The sequence below is a fragment of the Phacochoerus africanus genome, chromosome 7 (genome assembly GCF_016906955.1).
Source record: "Phacochoerus africanus isolate WHEZ1 chromosome 7, ROS_Pafr_v1, whole genome shotgun sequence".
Taxonomy (NCBI): Eukaryota; Metazoa; Chordata; class Mammalia; order Artiodactyla; family Suidae; genus Phacochoerus; species Phacochoerus africanus.
Window position 1 is genome coordinate 3,749,326 of NC_062550.1, and position 14,082 is coordinate 3,763,407.

The window sequence follows — 14,082 nt, forward strand, 5'->3', positions numbered from 1 at the left end:
GGCCCGCTCTCGACAGCGCTGGACCAAGCCCCGGTCAGGACAAAGAACGCCCCCATCGGGGAGCGCAGAGAGGGACAGGGTGTCCCTGAAACCAGACCCACGGAAAGGCCTCACTGAGATTCTCGGGCCAGCGGGCAGTTACTGCACTGGCAGGAGTTAACCCCCTCCCTGGTCACCATGAGCAGACCTGGAACGTGGGGAGTCGTCTCTGGGTGCCCGCACGTCTACGGATCACCAGAAACAGGCGGAGGCGGCCGCAGACACAGAGCCCAGCCGCCGTGCAGGTGGAGGGGAAGGGGAAGCCAGGCTGGAGCTGGGGATGGGAGGGGACCGTATCCCATTACTGCCCGGGGACTGTGGCTGCACAAGCGCCTGTCTAGGTATTTTTTTTTGAGACTCCAAATAGCTGTGACTGAGTGGACAGGACCAGGCGGGGAGGGGGGGGGCGGTCTCTGGAGAAGAGAGACGGGGACAATGCTCAAGGCGTCCCTGCCCGCACACCCTCGGCCCGTCTAAGTAACAACCCTGGGGGGCGCAGCCCTGAGTGCAGACGATCCAGGGGCGCGTCCTGCAGGGGTACCCAGGGGGACGGGCCCAGCCGCCTCCCAGGCACCAGCTGAGCGCGGCACCCCTGCGGCGGCTGTGTCCCTCCCCACACTCCCGACCAGCGGGGTCACCACGTCCTCGCCTCAAACTCTGCTTCTGGGGGAAAAACCCAAGGGCCCCGGAGGCATCTACAGAGAGGGTCTCTGCAGGGCTGAGTGATCAAAGACTCAAGACAAACCCAAATACCCCTCAGCAAGAAAACCGGCAGATAAGCTAGGAAGCAATCTCACCATGGTGTTTCACCACAGTGGAGGTTCACGACCTAGCTGTCTGTGCAGGAAAGCTGGTAGCACCCCAAAACACAAAAGAAACTGAAAATGCAGGGAGTTTCCATTGTGGCTCAAGGGGTTATGAACCCAACTCGTATCCATGAGGAGAAGGGTTCGATCCCTGGCCTCGGTCAGTGGGTCAACGATCCAGCATTGCCCTGAGCTGTGGTGTAGCTTGCAGATGTGGCTCGGATCCCGCATTGCTGTGGCCATGGTGTAGGCTGGAAGTTGCAGCTCTGGTTCGATCCCTAGTCTGGGAACTTCCATATGTCACAGGTGTGGCCCTAAAAAGCAAAAAGCAAAAAAAAAAAAAAAAATAAAGCCCACCACAGAGCATAAAACATCCAGAACACGTATTAGAGAGGGAGGAACAAGACTGGAACATGAAACAGAGCCCTGACCTGCCGGGTCCACCTCCCGCTACTCACACCTTGGCAGTGACCCTTCAGAGGGCGCGGCAGCCAGGGCATGTCATCGCCAAGGTTATAAAGACAGCCCAGCTTCACCTGGAGCGTGCCCTCTTGGATCAATCACTTTGGGACAAGCCAGCTGCCAGGTCACCAGCAGCGCCAGGGAGGGGTCCCTGTGGCGAGGAACTGGAGCTTCCGCGAGCTTGGAATGCCCCCCTTCCGCTTGGGTCAGGTCCCCAGGAGACACAGACCTGCCCACAGCTGGACTGAGCCAGACCCACCCAGCTCAGCAGCTCCCGGACGCCCGAGCCTCATAAACTGCGAAACAACCAATGGCTGTGAGTCCAAGCTGCCAGCCTGTGGGGCAATCTGTTCCAACACCAAGGTCATTGACAGTATCAGTAATGCCGACCATGTGGGTGAAACGCACGGTCCTCGATGGACTCCCTGCTACATCAGCCTCCACAAGGCCATTAACGCTCTCGTATCTTTGTGGGTTTGACATGACCAGAATGTAAAAGTAAGCAAGCCAACAAAAGCACCAGAGTGGAAGCTTCAACTTCCTTTTCCTTACAGTAAACAAGGACAGTTTTCTAAAATGTCAGTTCCTAAAACACAGTCACTCTGTGCAAAATCACCTAAATTCCTCCTCTCGAGCCCTCGGTTATCTTCAAGTATCCACTCTTTTACTGGACTGTTTTCTTTTTACATATAGATACAGCCTGTTTTTCATATCACCCTCCGTCATGTTGTCCCAAAAAGACTAGACACAGTTTCCGTGCTGTGCAGCAGGACCCCACTGCTTATCCGGCCTCAATGCAAGTTTGTATCTGCTGACCCCAAACTCCCCGCCATCCCACTCCCTCCCACACCCCTTGGCCACAAGTCTGTTCGCCAGGTCTGTGCATCTGTTTGTGTTCTAAATAGGTTCATTTGTGTCATATTTTAGATTCCAGATATAAGATATCATAGGATATTTGTCTTTCTCTTTCTGACTTACTTCACTCAGTATGAGACTCTCCAGTTGCATCCACGTTGCTGCAAATGCCTTATTCCCTTCTCTTTTATGGCTGAATAGTTTTCCACTGTGTATCTTTTACTAGAAATTCTTACAGCTTTTTAAAATTATTTAAAGTTACTAAAATACTTTTCTACCAAAGAATTAAGGATTTGGGCAAGAAAACACGGCCTACATCTTTTGCGTAAGAAAAACCAATTTTCTTCCACTGACTGAGTTATTTATTAAACCTGTCTCTTATACTAAAGGGCTAGAGGCAGTTCCAAAAGCCTATTAAAACAAGAACCTGGGGAGTTCCCATCGTGGCTCAGTGGAAATGAATCTGACAAGCATCCATGAGGACGCAGGTTCAATCCCTGGCCTCTCGCAGTAGGGTCAAGGATCCAGCGTGGCCGCGAGCTGTGGCGTAGGTTGCAGATGCGGCTCAGATCTGGCGTTGCTGTGGCTCTGGCGTAGGCTGGTGGCTACAGCTCCGATTGGACCCCTAGCCTGGGAACCTCCACATGCCGAAGGAGCGGCCCTAGAAAAGACAAAAAAAAAAAAAAAAAAAACCAATAACCTGGAGTTGCTGCTGTGCTGCAACGGGATCGTTGGCATCTCTGGAGCACTGGCACACAGGTTCAATCCCCAGCCCAGCACAGTGGGTTAAGGATCCAGTGTTGCGGCAGCTGTGGTGTAGCTTGGACCTGCTGCCTGGCCTGGGAACCTCATATGCTGTGAGGCGGCCAAAAAATAAAAAAACAAGAAACTGATCATGGAATTAAGATGAAATTAAAGCTTTATAAGCACTATTTTAAAACATGCAAAAATGGAGTTCCCATCATGGCTCAGTGGTTAACGAATCTGACTAGGAACCATGAGGATGCAGGTTCAATCCCCGGCCTCACTCAGTGGGTTAAAGATCTGGCACTGCCACAAGCTGCAGCAGAGGTCCCAGATGCAGCTCAGATCTGGTTTGCTCTCTGGCTGTGGTATAGACTGGCGGCTATGGCTCCAATTGGACCCCTAGCCCAGGAACTTCCATGTGCATGGGTGAGGCCCTAAAAAGACAGGGGGGGAAAGACTTTTTCCCCTAAAACCCACTACCTGAGTCCAAAAAGGTATCGATATTTCACACTGGCATATTTCTGGGGGGAGGAGAACTCAAGTTGTTTAAAAAAACAAAAACAAGGCAATTTCCTGGTGGCCTATCAGGTTAAGGATCCGGCATCGTCACCGATGTGGCACAGGTCGATGCTGTGATGCAGGTTTATCCTGGCCCAAGAAGTTCCATACGCCATGGGTGTAGCCAAAAAACAAAAACAAAACAAAAACCACTTCGATCACTCTGCAAAACAGCCCTGTGTTTTTCAGAGATCACAAAAAGCTGAGGTAAATCCCAGCCCCACCCCGGAGGAAGGAGATCTCAGGGCCCCAACCCGATGATGGTAAGAGGTGGGCTAGCCCTGCAGTGCAGGACTCCAAAAGCACCCTCCGAAGTTCCCATCGTGGCGCAGCAAAAACGAATCGGACTAGGAACCATGAGGTTGCAGTTCGATCCCTGGCCCCGCTCAGTGGGTTGAGGATCCAGCATTGCTGTGAGCTGTGGTGTAGGCTGCAGTCGTGGCTCAGATCTGGCATTGCTGTGGCTGTGGTGTCGGCTGGCAGCTGTAGCTCCAATTCAACCCCTAGCCTGGGAACCTCCCTATGCCATGGGCATGGCCCTAAAAAGCAAACAAAACAAAACAAAACACAAAAGCACCCCCATATTGCGGTCTGTGGGGACAAGAAGCAGAAATCCCCTGCAGTCTGCAGGGGCAATGAGAAGAAATTCCCGGTGGCCCATGTACCCCCCTCATCCTTCCAGGATTACTTCTGGCTTTTTCCAGATTCGGTCTCAAGCATTTCACTCCCCAACCTACCCATCACCTCCTCCCACCTCAGGCTCAGGAGGAGAGCACGGGTCTGGCATAAGTGAAAACATGGAACAAAACCCGATTCACTCACTCTAACTGTACTGAGAACACTAGATGCCCCATTCTCTCCTCTCGGAGCAAACTTTGATATTCAAATGCATTGTTTTACCAGTGGCAACTCTCAACTAGTGAGCAGAGACCTGTGATACTTCCACAAAGTCCTCTAGTCATGCTGGCTGAGACTGCACTCAACTAAGTTTCCGAGGTGGCAAGAAGACAAATCCCTTCACACCCAGAACACTGAGATATAATTTGAAGGGTACGTCAAACCCAGGCCACCAACACCGCCCACCAGATACGCACCCCTCGTCCTCCTTTCCAGTGGAGCCCTGGCCCCCCCAACAACCGCTGTCCACGTCTGCACGGCTACCGATGAGCTTGGCCAAGTGTCGAAATTCAGAATCATGCAGCACCGGCTCTGCCTGGCTTCTTTCACTCATGTGTTTTGTGTACACTGTGGTTCATTCATTTCAGCTACCAGGCAGTCCTAGCCCTTCTCCCGCTGATAGGCCCCGGGGTTGGCTCTAGCGCTTGGCTATTTCCCACGAGGCTGCTATAAGCCTTCTTTCGCAAGCCTTCCTGGACCTTATGCTCCAGGGGAAATACCTAGGGGCACAGGCACGTACACAGTTACCTGTGAAACACTGCCAAACGTTTCCCGAAGCGGCTGCACCATTTACACTCCCATCAGCAACGGGCAAGACTTCTAGCTGCTCCATGGCCTTCCCCAAATCTGGAGCTGTCATTTACCCCTCGCCATTCTCATGAGCATGCGGAGGTATCTCACTACGGGTGTTTTTTTTTTATTTATAACAGCTTTATTGAGATTATAATTAACACAGTGTACAAGTCACATTTAAACTATATAATTCGATGGACTTCGGTACATTACATTATTAACTTTTTCAGCTGTAGTAAAATACATGTCACATAAATTTGCCATTTTGACCATTTTTAAGTGTAGAATTCAGGAGCTTTAATTATATTTATAAAAAATTGTATTCATAATGTTGTACAGCCATCCCCACTAATTCCAAAACTTTTTTAACACTCCAAACTCTAACCATTAAACAATAACTCCCCTCCCCCCCATTTCTGCTAACCTCTCATCTCATTTCTGTCTCAGTGAATCAGGCTATTCTAAGTACTTTACAGAAGTGGAACCGTACATGTGTCCTTTTATGTCTGGCTTCATTCACTTAGCACGTTTTCAAGGTTCGCCGACGTCACAGCATGTATCAGTACTCCATTCCTTTTTATGGCTAAGTAGTATTCCATCTTAAGCACACACCACATTTTGTTTATGCGTCTATCTGCTGATGGACACTCAGGCTGCTTCCACCCCTCGGCTGTTGTGAATGATGCTACAACAAACACTGGCATCCAAGTATCTGTCTGAGGCCCTGCTTTCAATTCTCCCGGGCACACACCTGAGGGTGGAACTTCTGGGCCGTGTTCTGTTGAGGTTTCTGGGGTGCCAGCAAACTGCTCCCCATAGCAGGTGAGCCACTTCATGTTCCCGCCAGCAATATACAAGGGTTCCAATGTCTCCACATCCTCACCAACACGTACTTTCCCCTTTTTTGGTAACAGCCATTCTAAAGAGTGTAGCGTGGTATCTCATTGAGTTGCCTGCATTTTCTTGGTGATTAATGATGCTGAGTACTTTATCATGTGTTTGTCGGCCACTTATAGATCTTCCTTTGCAATCAGAAGAGTTTTTTGCCCCATTTTTTATTTGGGTTGTCTTTTTATTGTTGAGTTACAGGAGCACTTTATATATGCTAAAGCAAATCCTCTGTCAGACACACGTACGGCAAATACTTCCAGCCTAGGGCGTGCCTTTTCTATTTTCTTAATGGTGTCTCCTAATGAGTGGAGTGCTTTTACTTTGATGCCTACTTTGATAATCGGTTTTTTTCTTGCATGATTAGTGTTATCTGTGTCCTGGATAAGCAATGTTTGTCTACACTCGAAGAGATCACACAGATATTCTCCCATCTCCTAAACATTTTATAGTTTCAGCTTTTATGTTAGAGTCTACAATATGTGCTAAAATATTTTTTGTGAATGGTACAAGGTATGGGTTCGTTTTATTCCAGGTAGATAACAAGCTGTTCTACCACCATTTACTGAAATAGTTTCAGACGCACTTTGGTGTAGGGTTTGCAAGTATTTTGGAAGTGGCCTAAGCATTCCTTACACAACAGTCAGCGTTCAATAGGCGATAAGACCAAAGGACTAAACACAAGACAAAAACTGACAATAGACAGTTACCAGGCACATTCTCGAAAATAACTATCAATAACACAATGACTTTCAACAGAATACTCCGTTAAAATCAAATGGAAATTCTACAACACAAACCCTCAAAAAGACAACACCTAACCTAAGAACACAGTTCAGACACAGCGGAAAAGAGGATGAGAAAACTAGAAGCCAGATTCGTAGAAAATTTTCACACTGAAGCTCAGAGAGAATGGGAAATGTGGAAAGGAGGCTGTGCGACCCATAAAATACAGAGAAAGGTTTAACCTGTGATGACAGCCCCTGAAGGAAAGAATGGGAGAAGCAGTATCTGAAGAGGGACTGGCTGACAATCTCCTAAAGTGTTCAAAGACATCCAACTCAAGAGGCACTGCCCAAGCAGGATAATTACAAAAGAAGCCACCATCTCTGTCCTCAAGGGCCTGGCATTCTGGAGAGAGACAGAGACTAAATAAGAAACCACTACAGTTACACGGTATGTAAGACTTGAACAAGAGTTACACGAATAGCAGCAACTCCACAAGAATTTGTGAAGCCGCTACAATGATCAGACTGTACGAGAGATGCTAGAGATACAGCCAGTGAGATGCACAGACTTTATTTAAGACGCTTGTGTGATGGTATCAATTCAAGCACGAGAAGAACTTACAGAAAGTAGGATCAAAATGCTACCTTATCTCATGAATACTCAGAACCAGAACAGGACCTTCCCGACAGAAAAAAATAAATGACAGAGCAGCAGTATACAACAGAACTTTCTGGAAGGGTGAAAACAGTGTCTACCTGCAAGGTCCAATCAAGTAATCACTAGCCACGTGTGCCTACCGAGGGCCTGAAATGTGAGAAAGGAATGTAATTAATAATTTTACCTATTGCTAATTCATTTAAATTAACTAATTTAATTAATTTAAATAGCTGCCTGCAGCCACTGGCTTCATGGCCAGTGGAGGTACACGGCCTGGCCCATTTCACTTGGCTCCATGCTTTAACAGGGCATCTGGATAGCTCATAAATGCTGAAGAAATACACCATAAGGGTAACTAAAAGGTTGGTAAATAAAACCTCCAGGAAAAGGCTGAAAGCAGAATTTGTAACATACTGATATTTTACTTCGTTCCAGAGAGAATTTAACATGACTGTAAAGGCTCACAGCACAGCAAGAAAAACCATGTGTTAAATAAACGTTAAAAATGCCGACACACACGTGAAACAAGAAGTATAAAACAAGTTTAAAATAAAAAGAATTACCTTCCACAAAGAGGAAACAGCTGAGCAGTATCCGAGGACTGATATTTTATCACCATAAGCACTTTCTTTTATGGATTTTACTGGTTAACACACAATTCAGGAGTTCCTGTCGTGGCTCAGTGGAAACAAATCTGACGAGTATCCATGAGGACAAAGGTTCGATCCCTGGTCTTGCTCCGTGGGTTAAGGATCCGGCGTTGCTGCGAACGGTAGTGTAGGTCGCAGATGTAGCTCTTACCTGGCGTTGCTGCGGCTGTGGTGTCAGGCCAGCAGCTACAGCTCTGATTCAACCCCTAGCCTGGGAACCTCCATATGCCTTGGGTGTGGCCCTAAAACAGACCAAAAAAAAAAAAAAAGAAAGAAAGAAAAAGACACTACTCAAGGGGTGGCTACGGAACGTGCATCTCATCCCGAGGAGGCACATTTTGGACGGCACACTGACGCCCTTCTGCTTGGAACACCTCCCCACACCCGGCCGTTTAAAACACCACGGTCAAGGGCTCACCCAGGTCGGCGTCTCCCCTGGGCTCACACACGGCAGCGGGCTTGCCTGCGACTAGAGGACCCACGCTGCCAAGACGGTCATGCCCCAGCTGCTGGCAGCAGGCCTCACCCCCCACCACCCAGATCTCTCTACCTGCCTGAGTGTCCTCGTGACAGGACTGCTGGCTCGGTGAGTGACCCCAGAGAGAAAGCAAAGAGGAAGCTGCGGTGCCTTCCGTCTCAGAAGTCACAGGCTGCCACGTCCCCCACGTCTACTCTTTAAAAGCGAGTCGCTAAGTTCAGCCCACGCTCAAGGGGAGAGGAATTCTACTGTTTCACCAATGACTCTCTCGCTTTCCTCAGTAGGTCTGTGCCTTGTCTGCTGTTTTTCCGTGTGCTCCTCTGAGGCCTCCCTTTCACTCTATGCCCCCCCCCCCGCCCCAGCTCCTGACACCCTGGCCCATCCTCCCTCTTGGGTCCATCAGCACAGGATGGGTCCTCTCCAAGCCCCCTGGACGCCGGGAACCCCACGAGACGCCTCGGAGGGCGACGAGTGATGTATCCAAAGACACACAAAAAAGCAGAGGCAGAACCGGCACCGGGGGCCTGTCCCACAAACCTCGCGAGGGAGCTCATGATCCCAGGAAAAACTCACCCCTTCACCTCCTCATCCTCCCCAACAAGTCGAATGGCCCCCGAGTCCTGTCCATTCAACCTGGAAAGTACTTTCCAATGTTTATCCTGCCCCTCCCCTCGGATGACCTCCTAAATTCAGGCACTTTCTCGTTCCCTTGGGCGTGTGCATCAACTTTTTGAAAGTGCCCTGCCTCCAGCCTCCCCCTAACTTATCCCCCACAAGGGCAGCCAGAGATCTCACCATGCCCTGCCCTTGAAAGAGCCCTCAAGGTTCCCCATAAACTGCCCTCAGAAGAGACAGAGTCAAGAAAGGCCCTACAGGAGTTTCCTGGTGGAAGAGCCGGCAGAGTCAAGGCTGTGGCACAGGTTCGATCCCTGGCCCAGCAACTTCCACATGCCGAAACAAAAGGCCTTGCAAACTGGCTCAGGATCTTGGACTCATCCTCCAGGTTATAAAAAGGACCTGTTTGTTTGACTGTCTCCCCGCAGCAGACACTTTACCTATTTATTCCATTTAAGCCCCTCAGAGGCTGTGAAAAACCTGCATGGGGTCCCTTTGCACACACTGCTCTTTCCATTAAGCCCTCTCATCTTGTGAACCACGCGTCAAAAGTAATCCAAAGCCTTTCCTGGACAGCCATCCAATGGACAGTTCCCTCTGTGCCACCAGCTCCCCTTGTCTAGACCCCCCCTACAATTTCTGTGCACAGCAATGACCCTAACACGCTTGAAAAAAGGGATGCCACAGTCATCTCTGCACGCTGAGTGCCTGGCAAAGAACCTGTTTCAGAGCAGGTGCTCAACACAGGCTGATGACAGGTTACTGATTAAAAGGAGGGTCCATCATGGTCTAGATATGCTGACGCATGCCCTCACCCAGCTGTCTCCCGGGAGTATCATATCCACTAACCCATCTCCCCAAAAGCCCAAGGAGCCGTGCCCTGGGCTCTTAGCACTCTCAACAGCTCAACGCCTCAACTGCAAACGCTACTGTAATTTGAAGTGCTCAGACCAAGAAGAGGACAACCTGGTTTTTGTGTTCCCTCTACTCTTGGTACATACTCCCACGACACTGCGTAAGTACCTGCTGGCTTCCCAGAACAGGACTTTCCTGAGAAGGACTTAGCAGGTTCCAACTTCATCACCTAGCACACGGGGGACCAGCCGCAAATGTATGAAATAATAACATCAGCTAACATTTACTTAGTACTGTGTGTCACGTAGGTGCCAAGGATTTACTATGCATCCTCATTTAATCCTTCCAAACAATGTCACCAGGAAGGTACTGTCCAACATTGCTCCTGGGAAACAGACAAGGAAAGGGAGGCCCGGAGAAGACCAGAATGAAAGCAAACAGGCATTGACGGAGGGCACCACGTCCTTTATAGGTTCACATGCTTTATTTCATTTATTCCTCCGTACAATTCGGCAATGAAATCACGTATTATAGTCGCATCGTTAGGCAAGAAATCTAAGGCCTGGAGACACTGCCCGATAACGCAGAGCCTGCAGGGCCAGGAACCAAATCCAGGTCTGCCAGACTCCTGGGCACCTTTTACAATGGCGATCTGGCCCTTCAGGGGCACAGCCAGGATTGACGTAGCTTCTCCGGGCAGCGGGGCCACCACCGGGGATGCAAAGCCTCGACTGACAGGCAGAAGGGAGTGGGACTCAGGCCGCCTCCCACCGGGCACATCTGTAACGCGCCTCTCGCCCAGCAGCACGCACGCTGCCCCCGCGGCGGGGAGGGCCTGTCAGGCTGCTCCCAGCGGGGGCCGAGGACAGCACCTTGCACGTAAAGGGGCGCCCTCCACGCGGCTGGACAACAGAGGAGGCACAACGTGACCGGGGCTCACGCGTGCTGCGGGTGCCCCTTCCCGCGCCCGGCTTCACACCTGGACTGCCGAGTGGGGAGCAGATGGCGGCCCCCAGGGCACCGCGGGGACCCGCGCGGGGGGACCGCCCGGCATCGGAGCCCGGGGCCCCTCGAGGGAGCGCGGCGGGCCTCCGCCCCGCAGCCGTCCGGGGGGAGGGGGCGCCCCGCCCCGCCCCGCCCCGCAGCCCGGCCAGGCCGCCCCCGACGCTCGCGCCGCCGGGCCGTTACCGATTCCGCTGCTCTTTGAAGAGCGCCGTCAGCGCGCGGAGAGCCTCCAGGTCCTGGATGGGCGCGGGCACCATGACGCCGGACAGCCTGGCGGGCGGCGGCCTGGGCGCCGCCATCTTGCCGCGCGCAGCTCGGGCCGAGCGGCCGACGACGAGGAGGAGGAGGAGGAGCAGGGGCAGGAGACGCGGCCGCGGGGGAGGAGCGCGCCCCGCGGGAGCCGGACGCCGCCGCCGCGCCGCTGCAGCCCGAGGCCGAGCGAGAGAGCGCGAGGGCACGCGCAGGGCTGGCCACGGCCGACGAGGACGCGACGGCGCGACGAGGGGAGGGGGCGCGGGCGGAAGTCCCGCCTGCAGGGAGGGGGCGCGGGCGGAAGTTCTCTGTGAGGGGGCGGGACGTCCGAAGGGCGATGGATCCTGGAGGCGAAGTCGAGAGGGGGCGCTAGGACCGGCTCTCCGGCAGGGGCGGAGACGACCTGAGGGGGTCTTGGTGGGAGGGGGCTTGGGGGACATGTGCACCCCGAGGGGAGACGCAGGTTGAGGGGGGCCTCGACAGGAGGGGCTTTGGGAGACAGGTGCACCCCGAGGGACAGATGCAAGGAGGGGGTCCCAATAGGAGGGGGCTTGGGGGACCGGTGCACTCCGAGGGGGAGATGCAGGCTGAGGGGGTCTCGATGGGAGGGGTTTGGCGAGACAAGTGCACCCTGGGGAGCATGGGAAGGGAGGGGAGTCCTGCAGAGGCTCCCCACCCCCCACAAGAAGGCTGAAGACCTTGGATCCTGCGGTTTGAGTGGGTCGATCAGTGCCTACACAGATCCACTAGGAGCTGGAGCAGACTGTCACCAGCTTGCAGGTTTCAGACTCCGGAAGCCCAGTTCCCAGGTCTTGGTGATCATTTACCAAGGCTTCTTGGGGTTAGAATGCGTTGTTCCAGCTCTTCAAGGGCTTAGTGTACAATTGGAAGTCAGGGATGGGCCAAGCGGCGTCAAACGTGATGTGGAGCCTGATATCAAGCCAGTACTGCCCATCCGGAGCTGGAGTCTATCAGACCTTCCATGGGTACGACAGCCATTGGTCATCAGATGGAAGTGGCACATCTGGGACTGAGATCCAGCAATGCCAAAGGCAAAAGAAAGTAGCCCAAGCAAGTGGCCCAAGCTCTCACCCTCCACCTCTGTCACACTGGCACCTGTCCTTAAGCTCTCATCACCTCTGGCCACACCCAGAGGTGTGGTCTTTTATGATCAGATGGGAGAAGGGAAAACAGCCAGCTTGGTTCACAGATGGGATTGTTTGGTGTGATGTTCATTTCTGATATCCACTGTAGTAAATTATGACAAATTCAGTGGCGTGAAACAACACAAACTTAGTATCTTACTGTTCTGGAGTTCAAAAGACTGAAACAGATCTCACCGGCTGAAATCAGCAAAAGATCAGAAAGAGACATTAAGGAAACCCTTACCACCACATCAAAAAGAGTAAAGTACCAGAGTTCCCACTGCCAGTGGGTTACAGGATCTGGTGTTGCTGCAGCTGTGACATAGGTGGCAGCTGTGGCTTGGATTCAGCCTCTGGCCTAGGAACTTCCAAAAGCCTCAGGTGCTTCCACAAAATTTTTTAAAATGTAAAAATAAAAAGAATAAAATGCTAGGAATAAACCTACCTAAAGAGACAAAAGATCTTTATTCTGAAAACTAAGATGCTAATGAAAGAAATAAAAAATGACACAGAGATAGAAAGATGTACTATGCTCTTGGACTGGAAGAATTAATGTTTTGTCAAATGACCAAACTACCCAAGGCCATCTCCAGATTCAATGCCATCCCTATCGAATTACCAATGGCAGTTTTCACAGAACTAGGAAAAAAAAAAAAAAAACTGTAAATGTGTATGGAAAAACAAAAGACCCTAAACAGCAAAAGTAATTTTCAAAGAGAAAATCAGAACTGGAGGAATCAGGCCCCTTGACTTAACATTATACTGCAAAGCTACAGTAATCAAAGCAGTATGGTACTGGCACAAAAACAAATATACATCAGTGAAACAGGATAGAAAGCCCAGAGATAAATCGAGGTGTTGACAGGAACAGGCTTGCATTCCTGGAGCTGCTACAGTTTGTTTCCTGGCCTTTCCAGTTTTGGGGGCCACCCACGCTCTTTGGCTTATGGCCCCTTCCTCCACTTTCAAAGCCAGCCACAAGGCTGAAGCGTTGAGCCCTTCACACACTGCCATCCCTCCAGTTCTCGTTTCCAACATCACATCTCCTTTTCTGACTCTCCTGCCTCCCTCTTTCACCCATAAGAACCTTTGTGATTGCACTGGGCCCACACAGATAATCCAGGCTAATCTCCCAACTCAAGATCAACTGATTGGCCACCTTCCATCTGCAACTTTCATTCCCTCTTGCCATGTGAGTTGCTATATTCACAGGTCTCAGGGACCAGGATGGGGCCATCTTCGGGGACCATTATTCTGTTTAACCACTCCCGGTGTGTGGGTATGAGCCAAAAGTGGAATGTGGCTGGGTACAGCCCCCTTCAGGGCTGGCTTTGAAAGACAGCAGTAAGTTGACATCTTTTTTTTTTTTTTCCCTTTTTAGAGCCACCCCTGCTGCACATGGAAGTTCCCAGGGTACAGGGTACAGGCCAAATCAGAGCTGCATCTGTAACCTACACCAAAGTTTGTAGCAATCCTTAACCCACAGGGTGAGGCCAGGGATCAAACCTGCATCCTCACAGACACTCTATCAGGTTCTTAACTTGGGAACTCCAGTTCTTTTTGATGCGATGGTAAATGGGATTGTTTCCTTAATTTCTTTTTCTGATCTTTTGCTGATTTTAGCCCAGCGAGATCTATTTCAGTCTTCTGAACTCCAGAATAGTAAGAGACTACATTCGTGTTGTTTCACGCCACTAAATTTGCCAGAATTTGCCACAAAGGAGATGAGAAATGAATATTACACCAAACAATCCCATCTGTGAGCCAAGCTGGCTGTTTTCCCTTCTCCATCTGATCATAAATGACCCCCGTGGGTGTGGCCAGAGGTGATGAGAGCTTAGGGACATGTGCCAGTGTGACAGAGGTGGAGG

At 51.0% G+C, this 14,082-nt stretch overlaps 1 protein-coding gene across 2 annotated transcripts in view; it reads right to left on the minus strand.

The window, feature by feature from the left end:
* Positions 1-11,336, minus strand: part of ATXN10 (ataxin 10) — a 160,071-nt gene extending 148,735 nt beyond the window's left edge. Inside the window, exon 1 of one of the 2 annotated variants that reach the window (XM_047785989.1) lies at positions 10,998-11,336. In XM_047785989.1, the coding sequence (XP_047641945.1) occupies positions 10,998-11,113 (116 nt within the window). In that variant the 5' untranslated portion in view covers positions 11,114-11,336. The remainder of the gene's footprint in view (positions 1-10,997) is intronic. The other variant, XM_047785991.1, reaches the window with a different exon arrangement.
* Between the last annotated feature and the right edge of the window lie 2,746 nt (positions 11,337-14,082).